Source organism: Pristis pectinata, chromosome 15, assembly GCF_009764475.1.
Source record: "Pristis pectinata isolate sPriPec2 chromosome 15, sPriPec2.1.pri, whole genome shotgun sequence".
In the NCBI taxonomy this organism is placed as follows: Eukaryota; Metazoa; Chordata; class Chondrichthyes; order Rhinopristiformes; family Pristidae; genus Pristis; species Pristis pectinata.
The window spans coordinates 4,084,932-4,104,344 of record NC_067419.1 but is presented as its reverse complement, the minus strand read 5'-3'; the positions used below and the strand labels follow the sequence as shown (position 1 = coordinate 4,104,344).

The window sequence follows — 19,413 nt, the reverse complement described above, 5'->3', positions numbered from 1 at the left end:
GGCAGTCCGGTTGGAGGCGATCGGGGGTTGAAGGACATAAAGGCTGCTTGATAGACCGACCTGCTTGAGGATGGGTTGGTCAAGCTTGGGAAACCCAAAGGATAAGTGGATAGGTAACTTAAAAGGGGACATAATTTGGTTGGGCCTCCAGCACTGGTCTCCATTAGGCACTGTTAAAGCCTGCCTTTGCATGAGTGGCCCGTGAGTGGCATGGTCTACCCACTGGTCTACGAGCAGATGGAAGTTATGGATGTGGTATCTAGGCAGACTTACATGCCACTGGGCACTGCTGCATATGTCCAGGGTACTCCAGATCCACAGAGGACCTGAAATAAAAGTCATGGACTCCACGTAATAGCCATGAAGTCTCCAGTTTTTGAAAATGTAAAAAGGATCATGTGGCACACAAAAACTTGGCACCACATATTCCAATTTCCAGATAACCTAGTTGTTTTTCCAACCTTTTAGTACTTTCTGTTTTATTGCTGCTTTTGTAACTAATTCCACAATTCATGTGGAATTCATTGAGCCATTTCTGATAATGAACAACTGGCTGTATTGAAGGTTGTTAATGCCCTTCATAATCCTTGAAACTTCAATTAGGGTCAATACCATCTTAAACATAAATCAAACCTTTAGCAGAAAACTGTCTCAAAAAACCTCAACGAAGCAAAATTAGAGAAAAACAAACACCAAATGATAAAAACAGATAATTAGGAGAACCAAACAATAATAAATATGGATTTTAAATGGGATCTTGAAGAAAGAAAATGAAGTAAAAATGTGGAATAATTTAGGGAGAGAATTCCAGAAAGTACATACCACCAGGCTAAATGCATGATATCACAGAGAAAGTGTCCTGAGGGTTGTAGAACTGGAAATATTTACCATGAAAAGCATTGTAAATTTGAGGTTTGGGGGACTGGGACCCAATGATTGATATTGGGACAGCTGCAAGGTAGGAGACGTGTATCAGATTTGATGAACTGAACCTTATGGAGGGTGGAAGACTCTCTGGGAGAATGTTGGTTATCTTGAAGTCCACTTTTTATTTCCATTGAAAGGACAAACTTTTCAGAAGTTAAATGGCTAATACTTACCTGAAAATGAACCTCTTTACAAGTAACATCTATTAAAATGATATATACAGTAGAAGAGGAAACTGCAGAACTAATTTGGAAGGGTTGGTAAACAAACTGATTATTTTCATTGGATAATCACTGCTTATTTTCAGCTGTTATGATCAGATCTTACAATCACAAAGCAAAGGGTGGAAAGTACCACAACTCAATGACTCCTTAAGCATGAAGGTAGTTGGAGAATTTATCCCATGTCAGACACATCCACAGCTAGTTCACTTTGAACTAAATTTTACTAATTGTCTAAGTTCCCATATAACACATTCTAACCCAGTCATTGTTGACAGACTGTAGCCACCTCATATTTTGGGATGGCATATAATATGTAAATGGAACTGATAATGGAATACAATTTTCATAAAAAGGCTAGAACACATTTTATATGTAAATAATAGTGACTAATACTGATTTAGATATTAATCATACATGTACCAGTTTGTTCCATCAACAATCTCATTGGACAAATAAATTTGCGAATTCTGCACAATTGCTGCAAGTGCACGTGTTCCTGATTGGAATTAATTGATTTAAGTTTAATCATCTCCATCATTTTGCTTCCTTTTCCAGTTATCTAACTGTTACAATGGGTGAAAAATTGTAATGATTTGCAGTCTGGATTCAAATTACAAGTGCAGTCAGGTTACACCAGACTGAATTCCCCAGATCATATGCAAGAACTGTAGGCTGCCTGTGCTCTGGATGTCATTAATCAAAAAAAAACAAGGTACAGAACCTTTAACAGCTTCATATCACCACTATAAAATCCTGGCTAATTGTCCACAACTTATTATGAAATGTCCTTGAGGTACACCAGAAGTAGTTGAAATTAGTCTTTCTGGTGAAGGTGCTCCCACTGTGCTACTGGGAAGATTGAACAGTGATGAGGCAATGGAGATACATTTTCGTCAGGTTTGTGTGCAACTTGGAGGAGAATCTGTAGGTAGTGGTGCTCCTTGGCTCCTGCTACCCTGGTCCCTAGTAGTAAAAGTCACGGGTTTGGGAGGTGCATTTTGTACATGGTACACATTGTAGACACTGTGTACCATTGGTGGAAGGAATGAATGTTTTGGGTGGTGAATGGAGTATCAATCGAGCTGGCTGCTTGTCCTGGATGGTATCAAGCTTCTTGCATATTGTTGGAGAGCACTACGATGCCTAGGACTGTTTTGTTAAGTGGTCCTCTGCTAAAATCTTCAGTAATGGGTAAAACTGGAACCAGACCAGATGCTGGACATTTTCAACACTGCGATGTGCTGCCCAGTACACCCTCTGGAGGTTAAGATGCTTAGATTGGGATGGGGTGGTGGGATGAAGTATGAATGGTGGGGGTGGGGATGGGAAGTGATGGCAGGGGCTGTAGGCCTAATCAGACACTGTAATGCGGCCATGAATGGTAGTTTGAAAACTGGGAGGGGAAGGTTGCAGCGGGGAGAGGAATGGATTATTTCATCAGTTGGGAAGGAAGGAAAGAGAGCAAACTCAGGTGAGACTGGTAGTTCAGTAGGTTTGAGAGGTGGATGAAATAGGAGAACAGCAGTTCAGAGACAAGAATGGAATGGATTGGGACAGACTTTCAATGGGGATATCACAGGACAAGCAGAGGAGTTCAGTGATCACAATAACTTTGATAATGGGTAAAAACAGGGAAGAAAAAACAAATAGAAAAAGTCACTTTGCATGTCAATCCTGTCTTTTCCAAAAGACCATGTTCGTGTGCATTAGTGAATCTTTTAACCTTGAAGGAAACTTTATACTATAGTTTTACTTGTTAAATTAAATCACTAAAATTTCTCAGTCCCCAGAAACAGTCAAACAGAATGGGGGGAAAATAGAGTTAAGATGGCATCTACAATATTCAGCCCTGATGTGGAGAGCTCCCATTTTATTCTACTGCTCTCAGTTACAGACAGGTCAGTTTTCTATGGGATATTTGTTAATATATATGGCCATCATTGTTTTTAACCTTGTATTTGGTAATATTCACCTCTTTCTGGGGAGAGGAAAAGATCAAACGTGCTGGTTATTTCTGATGGAAGTCTATCTCATGTATCCGCTTTTCATTTTTCAAGGAAAGATTACAGTCTTTGGGGTGGGTGAAGAAGAAATTTATTAAAATGGGACTTTAATTGCTATGCAGATGAAAGGTAGGGTTCTTTTCCTTGGAACTGAAGGGGTTGGGGGGGGGGAGGGAATCTGATATTTTAAATCATGAATGGAATAGACAGAGTAGATAAGAGGGAAACTGTTCTCACTGGCAGGGGAATGAAGAACTGGAGAACATGAAAAGAAGGTGATTGGTGAAAGAATCAAAAATTATGAAGTTTTTTTTTAGTTTAAATGCAATGAGCAGAATACCTTGCTGGGAAATCAGTGGAGACAAATTCAATTGCAGCATTTAAAATGGAGCTGAATGAGTATTGGGAAGGAAAGAATTTCCAGGGCTTTGGGGTCAGCTGGATTGTTCTTATGAAGAGCTAGCATAGACTTGACTGGCTGAATAGCTGCCTTTTGTGCTGTCTCTATTCTGTGGATTGGTAATATGGCTGCTATCAGTATTATTCAACTCCATCAGAAATCAAACAGCAAATGTCAGTGCATTCCAGTCTCCTGACTTCCTTTTAGAGATTGACTGCCTTTTACTTACCAGTGGCTGCATAGGATTCTTGTGTGGAATCTTGAACGGGTACAACTGTTTTTGTCACAGAAGATGAGAATGGGTCGAATTTGTTACTTATACCTCCCAATGCAATGGCAAAACACAGCACCACAATCTGCAACAGCAAGAAAATCAGAAGTTTAGAATGATCACAGAGACAAAAAACAGTGATTTTATTAAAGGATGGTTGACAGCACAGAGCAAGTTTTATCTTACTGTTGTTGGTTGATGTGATAGTACAGTCTATAATATTAATTCAAAGTCACCCAAATATATGATTCAGCAATTCTGAGAACTAGATTCCCACTATTATTAATATTGTTTGGCTAAACTATTAGATACATCTTAATGGAAATAAATATCAAAGAGAAAGCTATAGCATTGTTAATTAATAGCAAGGTTGAGCTGACCCATTCACAAGATTAGGAAACAGGGCTAGAGGTGGAAGGAGGGGCAATGGGATGGATTGCTGGGCTCCTGAACAGATAAAACTGCTTTAAAAACATGCAAATATCCAGTGGGAAAGCAAAATGGTGGTGAGCCTGGCCAACTTGTAGCACAGGCTAACCCGAGGCCCATAACTACAACATGACTGGTAATGCTAACTTGACTTCCCATTATAAATAGTGGAAAATTTACTCTAGTCCACAGTCTCCAGATATGGCAGATACCAATGAATGGGTGACAACACAGACTGAGAGAAATGCTCTGCCATTATTTTGGATAATGGGAAAATTGCAGTCCAATATGATTGAGCGTGAAATTTTGTTATAGATGTAAAAGTCACAAAATAAAAATACAGATGTTAACAGAATAGTAATCCACTATTCTAATCAGTAAAGAAATTTAGGGTTACAATGGATAAATCAGTAAAACTCAGCTGAAATCTTATTTGGTAATGCTGCATTTTAGTGTTTTTTTTACTACATTTACAGTATATACAAATAGTTGTCAAACATTGCCTATATTATGCCACATATGGTACAGCTGGTCCATCAAAAGGACTAGAATAGCTAGATACCCTGCACTGCTTAAATGGTATGTTAATCCACAGAATCATCCTGACCAATAATGCATTGTGATAGAGTCGGAGAGATACAGCAAGAGAAACAGGCGCTTCAGCCCAGAGTTCAGGTTGACCATCAAGCCCCATTTTTACAGGAATCCTACCTTAAACCCATTGTATTCTCCCAACATTCCATTAACTTGCCCACAGAGTGAATCACCCACCTCCACACTAAAAGCAATTTACAATGGCCAACTAATCTAACAACCTGCATAATTTTGAGATGTGAAACGAAACTGGAACGCCCAAGGGAAACCCACATGGGTCACAGGGAGAGCGTGCAATCTTCCACACAGACAGCAGCGGAGGTCAGCATTGGACCCGGGTTGCTGGAACTGTGACGTAGCAGCTCCTCCGTGGCGCCCTTATTTGTGGTGAAAGGTTATCGACCCAAAACATTGACATGGTTTTGTTTTCCACAGATAACTCCTGAACTGCTGAGTATTTCCAGCATTTTCTGTTCTTATTTCTTATTGCTAACATGCACAGTATTTTGTTTTTCAATCCATTGCTTTAGCATGAATTCTCATGTTAAGATTCCATAAAGGCTCAAGTTAAGGAAGAGTAAACACCAGTGATAGCCATCTCATGATTTTGGGCAAAGCAGAGCAGATATAGTGATGAACGCAATCTGATTTGGTTGACAGAAGACCAAATAACATCTTACTTTCCCACATAGTGCACAAAATGACTATTTGCTGAACTGGGACAAATTAACATGAGTCAATTGTTGGGGAAACAGAACAGTACCTCAGTGGACACACCTACTCTACACATCAGGGCAAGATAAAGACAGCAATAAAGGGATAAAATATCATAAAATAAATTCCTGCTATAATTCTGCCCATAACCTGGCCTTACTCTCACGCACTGTATTAGAACAAGGAATCTTCAACAAAACAATATTGGTTTTTACCATCAGACAAGTGCTGGTTTGTGTACTGGCCATCTTGCAGGATCTGGGCACCTTCCCAGCCACCAGAACCTGGAGCCCCTGTAGCTGCTGGAGCAAGGACCTAAGAAGTAAAACATTTATCACCATCAGATAATGCCAGTGAAGACTTATGTATTAAAACTTTAAAAAGGTTATTTTTCTAGTTTAGTTTTCCCCTTAAGATTAACTTTGGCATACAGAAAACAACCAAATACAGATATGCACAATAGCATTGCCAATTTGGACAGACTGGTCGCTTTCTTCTTGGAGAGAGGTAATCGTTACTAGTTTCATGACAGATAGACAGACACTGCATTAATAATGTGACAAATGACAGTTCTGGAAAAGGAGACCAATGAGAGGCTAAGCATGTGGAAATTCAAACTTTAATCTAAAATTAAAACAGGAAGTAAATTATGTGTTGCCATAACTAAACAATTTAAAACCTTTGATGTGGTTCCATGCCCATTCCTTTGGCCGGGGGGTGGGGGGAGAGTGGGGATGGAAGGTGGACTCCCTACAAAGTGGATCCTTTCTTTTTTTCCTAAATTTCAGATTTGCAGGACTTGCACGGTTTTGCCTTTGCAAGTTTGTGGAATTATTATATAGCAGGTCTTACTTAATGTGGAAAAGCAATTCAATATGCACTGCTCCGTGTACTAAAAACCTGAAGCTACTTGGGTCCAAAATGACCAAACAGCCAGAAGATGACCTTTCAAACAGCATTAATATTAATTGCAGGGAGATGCTGTCTGAAGGTTGAAAACACAAGCTACTTAGTTCAGTGGCAATTAGAGATGTGCAATAAATACTGACTTTTATCAATCATATCCACATCCCATGAATGAATGCAAAAGAAATTCCTGGCAGATCAAAGGCTAATGAGATATTTGAACCTTTGGTCTGAGAGATGACGACCAGCAGTTACACAGTTGATTGAGATATCGGCAATGATTGTAGCTAGAGCACACTTATTGTCTCGAAATTGGTCAGCACTTCTAAAGGTTAATACTCAGGGTTGGTTTGTGTTGGGCTACAGCTTTGTTCAGGCTGGCTTTTCTAATATGGGACTGTTAGTAACCCAGCTCCTCCATCTTCAACCACCTCCTGGCTCCTTCCCTCCCCTCCCCTCCCCTCCTCCCACTTCGTGCCCCATCCCTCTCTCCTTGCTCACCTCTCATTTCTTTCCTTCTCCCTCAACCCTAATCCTTCTTTCCCTTGGCTACATCAGGAGCAAGGTTTAGCTGGATGTTGTGGGCAAGTTCTGTTTTCAGTAGGGCTTATTGAACCTTGCCCTGAAGGAATTACTCCAGTGGTTCTCGGAAGCCCTCACTGGGTGGAGGTCTTTATTTCAAGTTAATGGCCAGTCAACACTCTGTAGTCAGGATTCAGCAATTAAGCATTGTTCTTGGACTATGTCTGATATTTTATACTGATCTAGAATAACTTAATGGACAGGTTAAAAAGTGATTCCATTGTTTTGTTTTTAAAATGAGTCCACTATAAGATATGTTTATTAGTCACATGTACATTAAAACAAACAGTGAAATACATCTTTTTGCATAGTGTTCTGGAGGCAGCCTGCAAGTGCCGCCACGCTTCCGGCGCCAACATAGCATGCCCACAACTTCCTAACCCGTACGTCTTTGGAATGTGGGAGGAAACCGGAGCACCCGGAGGAAACCCACGCAGACACACAGAGAGAACGTACAAACTCCTTACAGACAGCAGCGGGAATTGAACACTGGGTCACTGGCACTGTAATAGCGTCACGCTAACTGCTACACTACCGCGTTCATGATATGTGCCTTCAGAATATGAAATGTGCATGTCAGAAAGTTGTGTAATATTAGGAAGAAAGATATTAATTTGGTTGTCTGAAGAGAGTAAACAATAGTATGCATAAATATCTAATCTGTCATTTAGTATCAACATCAATGGTGTGTCAACTATTAATACTTTGTTAACAGGTATCACACAGATTTCAATCAAAATAGGAAAGAGAACAGACTGGGCCTCCATTCTGATACCCGTGCTAATAGTGGGACACCCACACTTCTCCCCTCAGAAGTCCCAGTTTCCGGTGCAGGCATGAGTCTGGTCCAAACGCTACTGCTTCCACCTCACTGCCCGAGCTGGCAGCTACCCCAGCATTGCACCAGTGAACTCCTTTGCCTAGAAATTGGGTTTCACGTACTTATGACGTGCTAAAACATCATTGTGTTTAGCGCTGTCAGAAGGTCTAACATGACAACATGTATCACAAGAGGGTGCCCAGTCCAATTTCACTATTTCACCCCAAAGTGATTGCTAGTGCTTTTTGTTTCAGGTAAGAAGTTCCAGGCTGGGAAGCCTGACCACTAAACTTGGTATGGTGGGATGTCAGGTGGAGCCAAATGAAAACCACACTTCTAATTGTTTTGACTGGTTATCAGATAAATGTCAAGGGCAGATCCTAACACACGTATTCCTGCCCAGTCTATTGGTGTTACCAATTCTACTGGTGCTAACATTGCTGCACAAACACAGCAGACCAAGTGTTGAGCTGAGTGCCATCATGCCCATAGCTGATAATGCCCTGGCCCCAGCCAGTAGTTTCCTTTAACTTACCCAACACCTGTCACTGGTGTTCACAACTTTGTGCAGCTGAGTTATATCAGCCAGTTTGTCCTTTGGGTTGGGGGGTTGGGACTGGGGTGGTGGGGGGCGTGGGGAGGAAATCTTCTGGATCATGGATGCAGTCTAAACCAGTCAGATTAGGCAGGAGGGAGGGAGTTCCTAAAAACAGGAATAGCCAGGAAAAGTTGAGCTACAGCCTGCCTGCAAAACCCTGCTGGAGGTTAACAGAGGTCCCAAAAGGGAGCTGGTAATAATCAGTGAAGACCTACTCAATTTATACTCGAGACCCTTTCGTCTGCCTAGATTCAGAAACACAAATGTTATGTACTCTTTCCCCTCAGAGATTGAGTTTGGCAGTAGTGTCATTCAGGCCCTTTATCTCACTGTACCCATGCTGGCCATCAAACTACCTATAGGAATCCCATTCTCCAGCATTTGACCAGAAGCTGCTTTGCCATGGTATTTCAAGTGCTCATCTAAGTACTGTCCAAAATGTTGTTGGAGTATCTGTCTCCACCTCCCCCTCTGGCATTGTAGTCCACTTCTGATTTAATTTGATTTTTACCACACACACAGATGAATTAAAGAAGCTCACTTCATTTCTTTTCCAAGCTTAACAGAAGCTGATATTCAGAACTTCATTCAAAGTCAATTAACACTATTTCTTTTGTTCCTCAATTGTTTGTAATGTAGCCCCAGGAATCCTCTGATATGGGACAAGGTGAACATGTACATTTATTTCATGAAGGTGTTTAAAAGTTTCAAAGTTTCTTAAGCAGGTGCACATAACAAATGACAGTCATAATTTTTGAAATACACTGTAAGCATTTTTGTTTAAGTGCAGCAGGCTACTTGTGATTGATGTGGGTCATTCTGTGAGGACAGTATGCTTTCTGCCTCCATGCTGCATTGATAGTACTGGTAGCCAAGCTTCCTGATGAAGGCAGTGTTTGGGACCACACAGGAACGAATCGTGTGGGGCAGGTAGCCAGTGATTTTAGGGCAACACAACATCCGGCCCAATAAAACTCAAAATGATACCAATCATTTCAAAGCTGGAAACTCTCAAGAAGCTGTCATTATATTTCTGCAGGATCTGGATCCATCATGACATGGACTTGCATCGTTTGCTTCAGCCCAAAACAGACTTCAGTTCCTCTCAGTCTCCAACATTCAGCAGATAGAAACCTGGACTGGACTGGTCACATCTCCTTGTTCTTCTCTACGAGCAGTACCTTATCCAAATGAACTCTTCTAACGATTATTTAAAAAAACTCACATGGTTAATTTCAATGCATTTTATTAAAAGCTGCTTGATAGTTCTGGCTTACGTAGAAATGTTCTAGATTTATTGTTAATTATCCTGTAAAAAAGGGGCAAATTAGTATAAAGTAACACACAAAAACACGGCACACTATTACCTGTTTGCTTTTTCCAGATTTTCCACCTTTTTACGGAGTTCACTGTTTTCATTTGAACAGGATTCTACCCTGGTAGGACACAAGTGGGACAATGATAAAAAGTATCAATTCTGCTGTTCTGAGAAGGAATGAACATCCTACCCAGCTTATTTGTGTTATCCAGGAAGAAAGTGACAAAGAATAATTTACTGAGATAAAGCAAATAGTATTTCAGCAAACCTGTTTTTTTTATATATAAAGAGAAATCAGCATACTATTTATCTTTCCAAATCTATTTTTTTCTTTCCCCTCCACAGATATGAAAGATGGACTATGTTGATCTCAAACTTCTATCATTTGCATTCCAAGCAAGTGGTGCTTTGTTATAAATCTCTTTTGGATGAGACTGGCACTTTCTTACAGTTGGGAACACAGGGACAATAATAGGCTATGTCATCCCTGGAGCTATTCTTCATTCAATTGGATCATGCCTGATCTGTGACACAACTCTACGTTTCTTATTACCTTCAAGTCACCAAATATCTCAGATTTAAAAGTAACAGCTGACTGAGTATTATTTGCCATTTGCCAATAGAAATTCTAGTTGCCCAAATGAGAGAAATTTGAAAGATCTCTTAATCTTTATAAAATACAGTATTAATTTTTAGACTATGACCCATTGTCCTAGGTTCCACAAACAATGGAAGTAATTTAAATCTATTTACTTTATCAGTTCCCCATGATATCATGAAAATTTCAATCAAATCATCCTTTTTAAGTTCCAGAGAATGCAGCAAATAGTTTTTTTTATTATTACAGCCTTTTGTTATAATGTAACCCTTGCATCCAGGTTTCATTCTGGTAATTTTGCACACTCCCTCCCTGGCCAATGTATCCTTCCTAAAATGCAGTGCCTCGAATTGCTTAAGGTACGTCAGGTGTGATCCATCTGGGCCTTTGCATAACTGCACACAACTTCTATCTCCTCGTAGCACATTAGACACAAAACCCAACACTATTGCCTTTGATTTTTTTTTCCTGAATCCATTCACATTTTCATGATTTATTGCTGTTCTATCCATTCCATCAATTTAACAACATATTTGTAATTTAGTACTTCCTAATATACTGCTTATAACATTGTCTGTTTTTGAATCTTAAGCAAATCTCTATTGCAACATCTAACTCAAAAAGATTTAAGAGTGTGTGTGTGTGTGAGCACGCGCACGTGGGATTGTGTGCGTGTACCGTATATAAAGCATAAAGTGTAATAAAGAAGAGTGGTGTGCTGCCGATACAATGAGAATTTTATGTAAATGAATGAAAGAGAGATAACTGAAACAAGGCACAAATAAAGGGCATAACTGGACACCAAAATTATTCCTGGTTACAAGGTATTCAGGAAAGATAGATGGAAATAAAAGATGGCAGTAGATTTAATAGTACTGGAGGGTGGATGTAATAGTAGTGGAGGGTGGATGTCTTCAGGAGTTCAAGGATTGATCAATTTGGGTAGAGTTAAGAAGCAATTGGGCACCTTTACTCTACTGGGTATTTTCTGAAGGCCACCAAATTGTTATGAATTAATGAAGGAGAACCAGCACAGATTTAATAATTAGGTTAATCAAACTGTTTGCCTTTGAGGTTTTTGAAGAGGTCAAAGACATGGCCTTTCAAAAGATGTTTTATGAAGTAAAAGGAAAGGGAGGCCAGCAATGTTTTCCACAAATTTCCAATGCAGAGAAATACTACATATTCTGGCAGGAAGAATGTCGAGAAACAATACTGGCTAAAGTGGTATAATTCTGTATGGGAAGCAGGAACAGAGAAACCTGGATGTACATTGTTTTGTTTTGCAGGGGGAAGGGCAGCTTGAAAAGGGGATCCTGGGTTTCATAAACTGAGCAAAAGACTAAATACTAAGAAGTTTTGTTGAATCTTTGCAACACACCAGTCTGACATTACAATACAAATTCTAGCCATCACACTTCAGAAAGGATGTGAAAGCTATAGAGAGAGTGCAGAAAAGCTTAAAATGGAATGGTTCAAGATATAGGGAATTTTGAGTTGTGAGGATAGTGTAAAGGTCAAGAGGAAACTTGGAGGTATATGTTGATGGGTTTAGAGGGGGGTAAATAGAGAGAGTCGCTTCTGTTAAGGTCAATGATCAGAAGATACAGAGTTAGGTCACTAGCCAACAATCCAGGGATGACAAAAGAATCATTTTTTTTTAAATATAGGGAGGAGTTATTATCCCAAATGCTCTCGAAGTGTGGTTGAAGAAGATTCAATTGCGGCTTTCAAAAGAGAATTGCAAGATACCTTGAAGTAAAAAAAATGCAGGGCTACAGGGAAAGAGTTGGGGGGGAATGGGACTGACTAAATTGAGTCTTTGCTGGTCCTGATAGAACATTGGGCTAATTAACTTGCTCCTGTGCTTTAACTGTTCTCCAATTCTAGTTGCAGCCTTAATATAGATCCTTGAGGGACCCAGCCTGTCATATACTGGCAATTTGAATACTTGACTATTATCCCTACCTGTTTTCTGCCTCTTGGCCATTTTAAAAACAAGTCTTCACCAATGCCAAGAAAGGGAATTCACACAATTGTAAAGATAGAATTTACACGTTATCAGTTCAATGTGCACAGCGACCGCTTCAAACTCCATTGATAATCTCAGTCTTATTATCTTGAACAAAGGTAGCTAATGCTAGCTTAACAACTTTGTTTTGTAGAACTGAGATAGCTTACCATATTTGTCTTTCCCACTACTTAGAAGGTAAATTGGAAAGGTGTCACCCTTTTGGGGCTGAGTATTAAAGTGATGGTAATGTCACCACACTTCATTCCTGACCAGTTTTCATGATTCAGAGTTTAGTACAGATGCCTTGATTCTTCCAACCAATGGTGAGCTCTCCGGTGCTAAGGTGAAGAACAGTTGCCATAAATCCCACAATACAACTCCAGAAACCATGACAAAGGGCTGCCAAGGGCCAGAAATATCAAGGTCTGGCCAGAACGTTCCACCCAAGGCCTTAGAGGTGAGACTCGCCAGGTAAGCATCTCTGAAGCAGACTTAAAGAGACGAGGCTACTCGTCATTTAAGACCATTTGCCATCACTGCACCACCAGTATGAAATAGACCACGAGCTTTGACACGGTGATTCCAGGAAGTGGCAACGACCAGTGTGAAAAGAATAAAAATGGACCAAGGTCACAGGTTTGTGTCACCACACGCACATAGTGCAGGCTGAAGGAATAGCCAGGAATGAATTTGGCAGGAGGACAAATCTCAATTAGAACAGTGACGAGGCAGAATTTTCTGACATCCCCTTGTGATTTTTCAGCAATGTTCATAGCTATTTCCCCTCAAGTTATCTATCCTTATCTCCCATACAGACGTCATTTTGACTATCCTGGGCTTACTGACAGAAGAGGTAGCTTATCCCATTTTACTCAAAAATTCAATAACCTATTTTTATTTCAACTCTTTTGAAACAAGCAATCAAATGAACTGAAGCTGATAATGAAGAATTGTACAGGAATGCAAAGGCTCCAGGTCATAAAGACTGGCCTAGAAATTCACTAATGTGAATTGGTCCTGCACAAGGATCTTGGCCTTCACTTTGGGTGCTGCACGTGGAGGAAATCTGCTCAATTCAGGGCCGTGGTCAGATTTGGGGAGTCACTGAGGTTATGTGGGGGGGGGGGGGGGTTGGGATAGGGAGATCCATGGTTTGTAAAGGAAGCTTGGGTAAGGATTGCCTGTCAGTTGATGAAGTATCAGTGGCTGGTAGTCAAAGTGAAGGGGAGTCAGTGAGTCAAGTGCCTGTCATCAGCATTTGAAGGTCTGGTACATCTGAAGGCAAGGGGCATTTCAGATAGGGCGACTGTACCTGCGGATGCTGGGTTGGGAAATTGGTGGCTGTCAGGCCTTGTGGTGGGGGGGGGGGGGGGGGGGGGGGGGGGGGGTGGGAGGGTGCGGGTGAGTTCATGTGAGGGTCACGTGCTTGGCAGAGTGATGTGGAGAAGATCAATCCCATGGATAAGGGTGGTGCACCGGGTGAAGTAAGCAAACTAGGGTTAGCAAGTGAATAAAATCAAAAGGAGGCCCCTGCCTCAGAGAGAACCTGCTCAGGGACACCCCTTTAAAACTTGCCATAGCAGAGCAAGCAGAATTATATCTGTTTGAGCATGGCCAAAACAAGGGTGCTTTTAGAACCACATGAACCAATTTCACCCCACACCACTGGGAATTGCATAATATTATGCTCGTCTGACGTGGAGAATAGATGACGTGTGAATGCATGAACTGCAACAAAGAGTGCTCAGTCGAATGTCTGGAAAGGAGAGATTCAACCCAAGAACTAAATCATAATTTTGTTCCAACTCCAGGAAAAATTAAATTTTCCTATGTGTAGCACTGAAAATAAAGCAAACCACACTATGTAGAACAATTTCTAGGACTTTCATATCATTCTTTCATCAAAATCGATATATTTTCCAAGTGCAGTTACTGTGGTTACCAAGAAAATATGTTTATTAATTTCCCAGCTTCATAGTTGTATTATCCTGCTGTGTGAGAGTCGGTTGAGCTTTTGCTGCACAATAATAAATGAATTATTTTTAGTTGTATTTTCATGGAATGTACAACTAGAATACAAATTATTCCTGGTCTTTTTGAAATAATGCAATGAGAATTTTTAAAACTCATCTTTCATCAGGACATAAACATCCAAAAAACAGCACCTCTAAAAAAGCAGCAATCTTTCACAGAAGAGGTGAGACTGCTATCGAGTAAGCAAACCTATCACAAAGAGGAAGAGGAGCCACATAAAATCAAGCAGGCTTAAATAAGTCGCACTTACTTTTTCTCCAGTGTATCCATGTATTCTTTCTTCTTCCTTCTGCTCTCTTGAGCGGAGATCTGCCAAAAACAAATATTAGAATCCTGGAGTAATACAGCACAGAAACAGGCCCTTTGGCCCAGCCTGTCCATGCCAAAGTGCCCACCCAAGCTAGTCCCCTTTGCCAGCGTTTGGTCCATATCCCTCCAAACTTTTTCCATCCATGTATCTGTGCAAATGTCTTTTAAATATTACTATTGTACCTGCCTCAACTACTGTCTCTGGCAGCTCGTTCCAAAGATGCACCATCCTGTGCATGAAGAAGCTGCCCCTCAGGTCCCTTTTAAATCTTTCCCCTCTCATCATAAACCTATGCCCTCTAGTTTTTGGTTCCCTTTCCCTGGGAAAAAGATTGCTTGCATTCACCCTATCTTTTTCCCTCATGATTTTATACACCTCTATAAAAGGTCACCCCTCAGTCTCCTAAGTTCCAAGGAATAAAGTCCTAACCTGCCCAGCCTCTCCCCATAACGCAGGCCCTTGAGTCCTAGCAACATTACTGCTGCTCATTTGCTATCTTGGAGAATACAATGTTGAGAATGGAGAGTAGACCATGAACTATAATCATTGACTCGCACTTAAAATTTTACTTATTGATAGTTTAATTTAACTTGCACATGACAATGCCATCAAGTGGCATTTACCAATAACCTGATTATCCAATACCAACTTTGGGTATCACCAGGACCACTCAATAGCTGGCCTCAAATTTAGTGGCATTTATTGTTGAAGGTAAGATGGAAGAGATTGGGGAGAAGGATTTAAGAAATCTGTTTATAATAGAACTTAGGAAAGTTGGACGGTCAATAATTCTGTGGGAATGGATTGAAGGAACAAGAGGTGGGTAACATGAGAGAGGGAGGGAGAATGAGATTTCTTAAGATTTATCTGCGATAATTGATCCACCATGATTAATTCATGTGCGAGGTTTAATTATTTATGAGATAATTGGAGCGGTCTGTTTAAGAATTCCTAATAGTAAAACAAAATGTTCCTATAGTTTCCTACAGGAAGCCATAGGTTTACTAAACAAAGTAGCATTTCATTACTTTGTTCTTAATTTTTCTTCGTATTTTCTTGAGTGCTTTTTCTTCTGCTTTCGTGAGTGGTAGTTTTACAGGAACTGGGTATCCTTCAGCAATCAGTGTGCGTTTCTCCTCCTCTGTCAGGATCAAAGGTCCTGATGATCCTTGCAGTTTCTAGGGTGAAGAATAATTCAGTCAGATTTTATTTCGAAGAATTTTATTCAAATCCAGCTTATTCCTGTAATATATTAACAATTATGAGTGTGGTTTGCTTTATTTTTTGGAATCTGATTCAGAAGCATATGGATGTAGGATGAATGTTCTTCAGAGATTACCACTTGGGATGCTTAACAGCAGCACATGATGGCATAAGCTTAGCTCATGCTTCTTTTAAAACTGGAACTGGAATCATTTGGACTGCCCCCAACTTAGATCTGTAGGAGACCAACCCTCTGTTTCTGGGGACTTTACAGCCAGGAAGGGATAAGCTCTTTCTAAATTAGTTTCAGTCTTAATGTAATAGTATGAGTACCGACCCATTTTGAAGCCCTCTTTTTTTGACCAGTGGAAGTAGAACTGAACCAAAATTTAGTCAAAACAATTCAGTCAATTTCTCACCAAAGCAGATTAAAATTGCTCAATTTTCAGTTTTGAACTTCACGAACAGGTTTTTGAACTTCCTGTACTCAGGTTTACTAATGCCAGTCTGTCAATCATTGTATGTAGCTTCCTAGAAGTGATAAAGAATAGGGGCTCATGTTTACTTATTACTAGTAATTACGTGGCTTACATGTGGTGCAGTGAGAAGAGGGGAGCTGGACAAAGCAGATGGTGCACGCATTATGACCTTTCCAGTGGACTGTGGCTCGACAGGGTCTGGTGACTGAACAGAACGTGTTGGGCTTTGTCCACCCTCACAATCGCTGCCATGACTACTTGGTGGGGTTGGTGGTAGTTGCACAATATTTGCTCCTAATGCAAAGAAAGGCAAAACAGAAAGCGATTTAACCAAGTGTTCACCTTATACCTTAAGTAAGTGTTCTTCAGGACAGAATGGACCAACTGTGCAGATGTGCGAAAGACTAAAAGCTTACATTTTCCCAACAGCGTTATCCACGCACAAGACACTTACATTTATGAAAATAACACCATGTCCAAAAAAGTTATGATTTCCTCAACTTTTTATGCTCTCTGCATTTCACATGGTTACTTGATGATTAAACAACTCGCTTTTACATCGAGCCTTTAAATGACTCAGTTCATAAGAAACTGAAAGCCATTTATGTACCCTTGAGAGAAGCAAGAATCTTCTAACTCAAAAGCTTTAGCAAGCCATTGGGAGCTGAAAAGAAATGGCTTGAAGTGAGACATTTTCTATTTATTGAGAAATCAATAAAATGCCAAGATCCTCATTGTAAGAGCTAGCAGAAGACCAGAATCAATGATCGTGTGATAAAATAAAGATTTAAAAAGCATTTACACTGCAAGGAAAAGGAGAACTGAAGAAGGTGGTTCTTGTATTTTTTAGACTCTTGGAAAAAGTAAGTTAGAATAAAAGATAGAGTGATGAGTTTTAATGCTGGATGTGGAGGCTTCAATTGGTAAGGGGATGGGCTTCAGCACGTAGCAATGGAAGTGATGAGCAAACTGCACCAAAGGCAGATAACACTTAAGTAGGAACTTTTAAACTGGAGCAGACTGCAAGATCCATGAGGAAATCAAAGGGATCTTTTGAATGCAAATGTACAGACGAAGAAAGTGTAGTGATGACGATTCAAATATGGCTCTAAGGAAAGAAAGAATTGCAGGAAATATACAGATATATGCAAGAACTGTGGAGTGATAGCAGGGAACATTAATTCTTTAATATTGATGGGGAACATTAGAGAAAGTGGCAAAGGTGGGAGGGAATATCTGAAATGTGCTTTGGAGAACATTCAGTGTGCTTTTGTCACAACCAGAATGGAGGCATTGCTAGATTTGGTTCTGGGGAATTGCGTAAGCAAGTGTCAGTACCAGAACACATGGTGAACAGCAATAATTGTATCACAAGGTTTGGTTCGGTAAAAGAGAAAGGTGAGGAGCAATCTGAAGTAGAACTACTTCTTTGGAAGAGGATTCAAATTTAATAGGATGAGAGGGGATCTAACAACGGTCAAGTGGAACTAAAGATCAGCAGGTAAAACTGTAACAGAACAACAAGAGGCCTTCAAAGAGATGTTTCAACAATAGGCCAGTTTCATTTCCATTTCCACAAAGGTGAGAAAGGTAGATAAATCTGGCTACCTGACAAATGTGATTCAACAGATAAAGTGGATGTATGAAGCACGTCAAGTGAATAATTCAAGCAAGAACCAAACTGAATATAGTAAGGTGACAAGGAGGAGAAAAGCAATGCAAGATAACCAAAGAAAGAACAATAAAAAAAGAAATCATGAGAATGGCAAGTTGTCAACAGGAGGAGAAGTGTTGCTAATTAGGGACCAAGAAGGTAACCTGTGCAAAGAGGCAGAGGCCACAGCTGGAATACAAAGTGAGTACTTTCTATCGGTCTTTACAAAAGGAGGAGAATGATGCTAATATTTCCATGATAGTAGTGACAAAGGATGATTTAAAAACAAAATAAGGGGACGTATTAGGAAGCCTGTCTATGCTAAAAGAAAGCTTCACTGATCCAGAAGGGTAGAAGCTATATTGCCAAGGGAAGTGGGAGTGGAGATTATGGAAGGACTCAACATAATCTTCTTATCCTTCCTAGAAATGGTTTGAGGTGCCAGTTTAAATGGAGAATGGCAAATGTAATTTCCTTACTAAAAAAAGCATTAACCAGGCAATTGCAGGCTGGTCAATTTAATCCTGGTGGTGGAGAAACTTTAAGAAATAATAATTAGGAGAAAAGAGTAACAGCAATTGGAGAAGTTTGAGTTGATAATGGAGAGCCACCACAATTTTAAAGGAAAATTATTTGATTGAACCAAATGAATTCCTTGATAAACAAATACAGAAGGTTGATGAAGCAAATGCAAGAGATATTGTCAAATACTATCTGAAAATCTAGATAGGCAAAATACCAAAAGAGGCTGGGATTCACATTCTGGGATACACTGGTACAACTTTATGAAGGGAACAGACTCAATTGATCACTTGTAAATACACCTGCACTTTGTCCTACTCTTACAGATCAATGGCATTTTATTCCAGACTCCATCAGATGGAATCACAACGTGGCTTTCTTTTGTTAAAATTTGCATAGTTACTGTTTTGTATCTCAAATGATTATAATCTGCACATTCACTTCTTGTTCCTATGCCTCCCAGGTAGAACTTGCAGAGAATTGTCACTACACATCTCTAATATGTAGAAATCAATTTCTCTTGCATAAGTTCCTCCACTTCTAATTTTTTTAAAAAATCCTACCCTCAAAATTTGCAAAAACAATGAAAAATTATCTAAGTAGGCATTTAGCATGACTGCAATGGTTCCAGCATTTGGAACAATGTCTCATAGTTTATCAGTAATCCATCTCACCTTCCTTTGGCGACAGGTTGAGGAACTGATCCACCTCATGTGGTTCCAACTTAATCTTTGGAAGAACCTTCTGTGTGCCGCTGTTAGTCTGAAAGAACACGATATGGAAGCATGTAATAATGATCACCAAAGCAGAGGT

General features: G+C 40.0%; 1 protein-coding gene across 1 annotated transcript in view; it reads right to left on the bottom strand.

The window, feature by feature from the left end:
* The window catches only part of LOC127578334 (cyclic AMP-responsive element-binding protein 3-like protein 2), a 64,073-nt gene that overhangs the window by 12,387 nt on the left and 32,273 nt on the right, over positions 1–19,413 (bottom strand). Inside the window, exons 4-10 of the mRNA XM_052030239.1 lie at positions 19,275–19,362; positions 16,537–16,718; positions 15,771–15,920; positions 14,683–14,741; positions 9,836–9,904; positions 5,778–5,877; positions 3,784–3,910 (exon numbers count right to left, since the gene is read on the bottom strand). Coding sequence (XP_051886199.1) covers positions 3,784–3,910; positions 5,778–5,877; positions 9,836–9,904; positions 14,683–14,741; positions 15,771–15,920; positions 16,537–16,718; positions 19,275–19,362 — 775 coding nt within the window. The remainder of the gene's footprint in view (positions 1–3,783; positions 3,911–5,777; positions 5,878–9,835; positions 9,905–14,682; positions 14,742–15,770; positions 15,921–16,536; positions 16,719–19,274; positions 19,363–19,413) is intronic.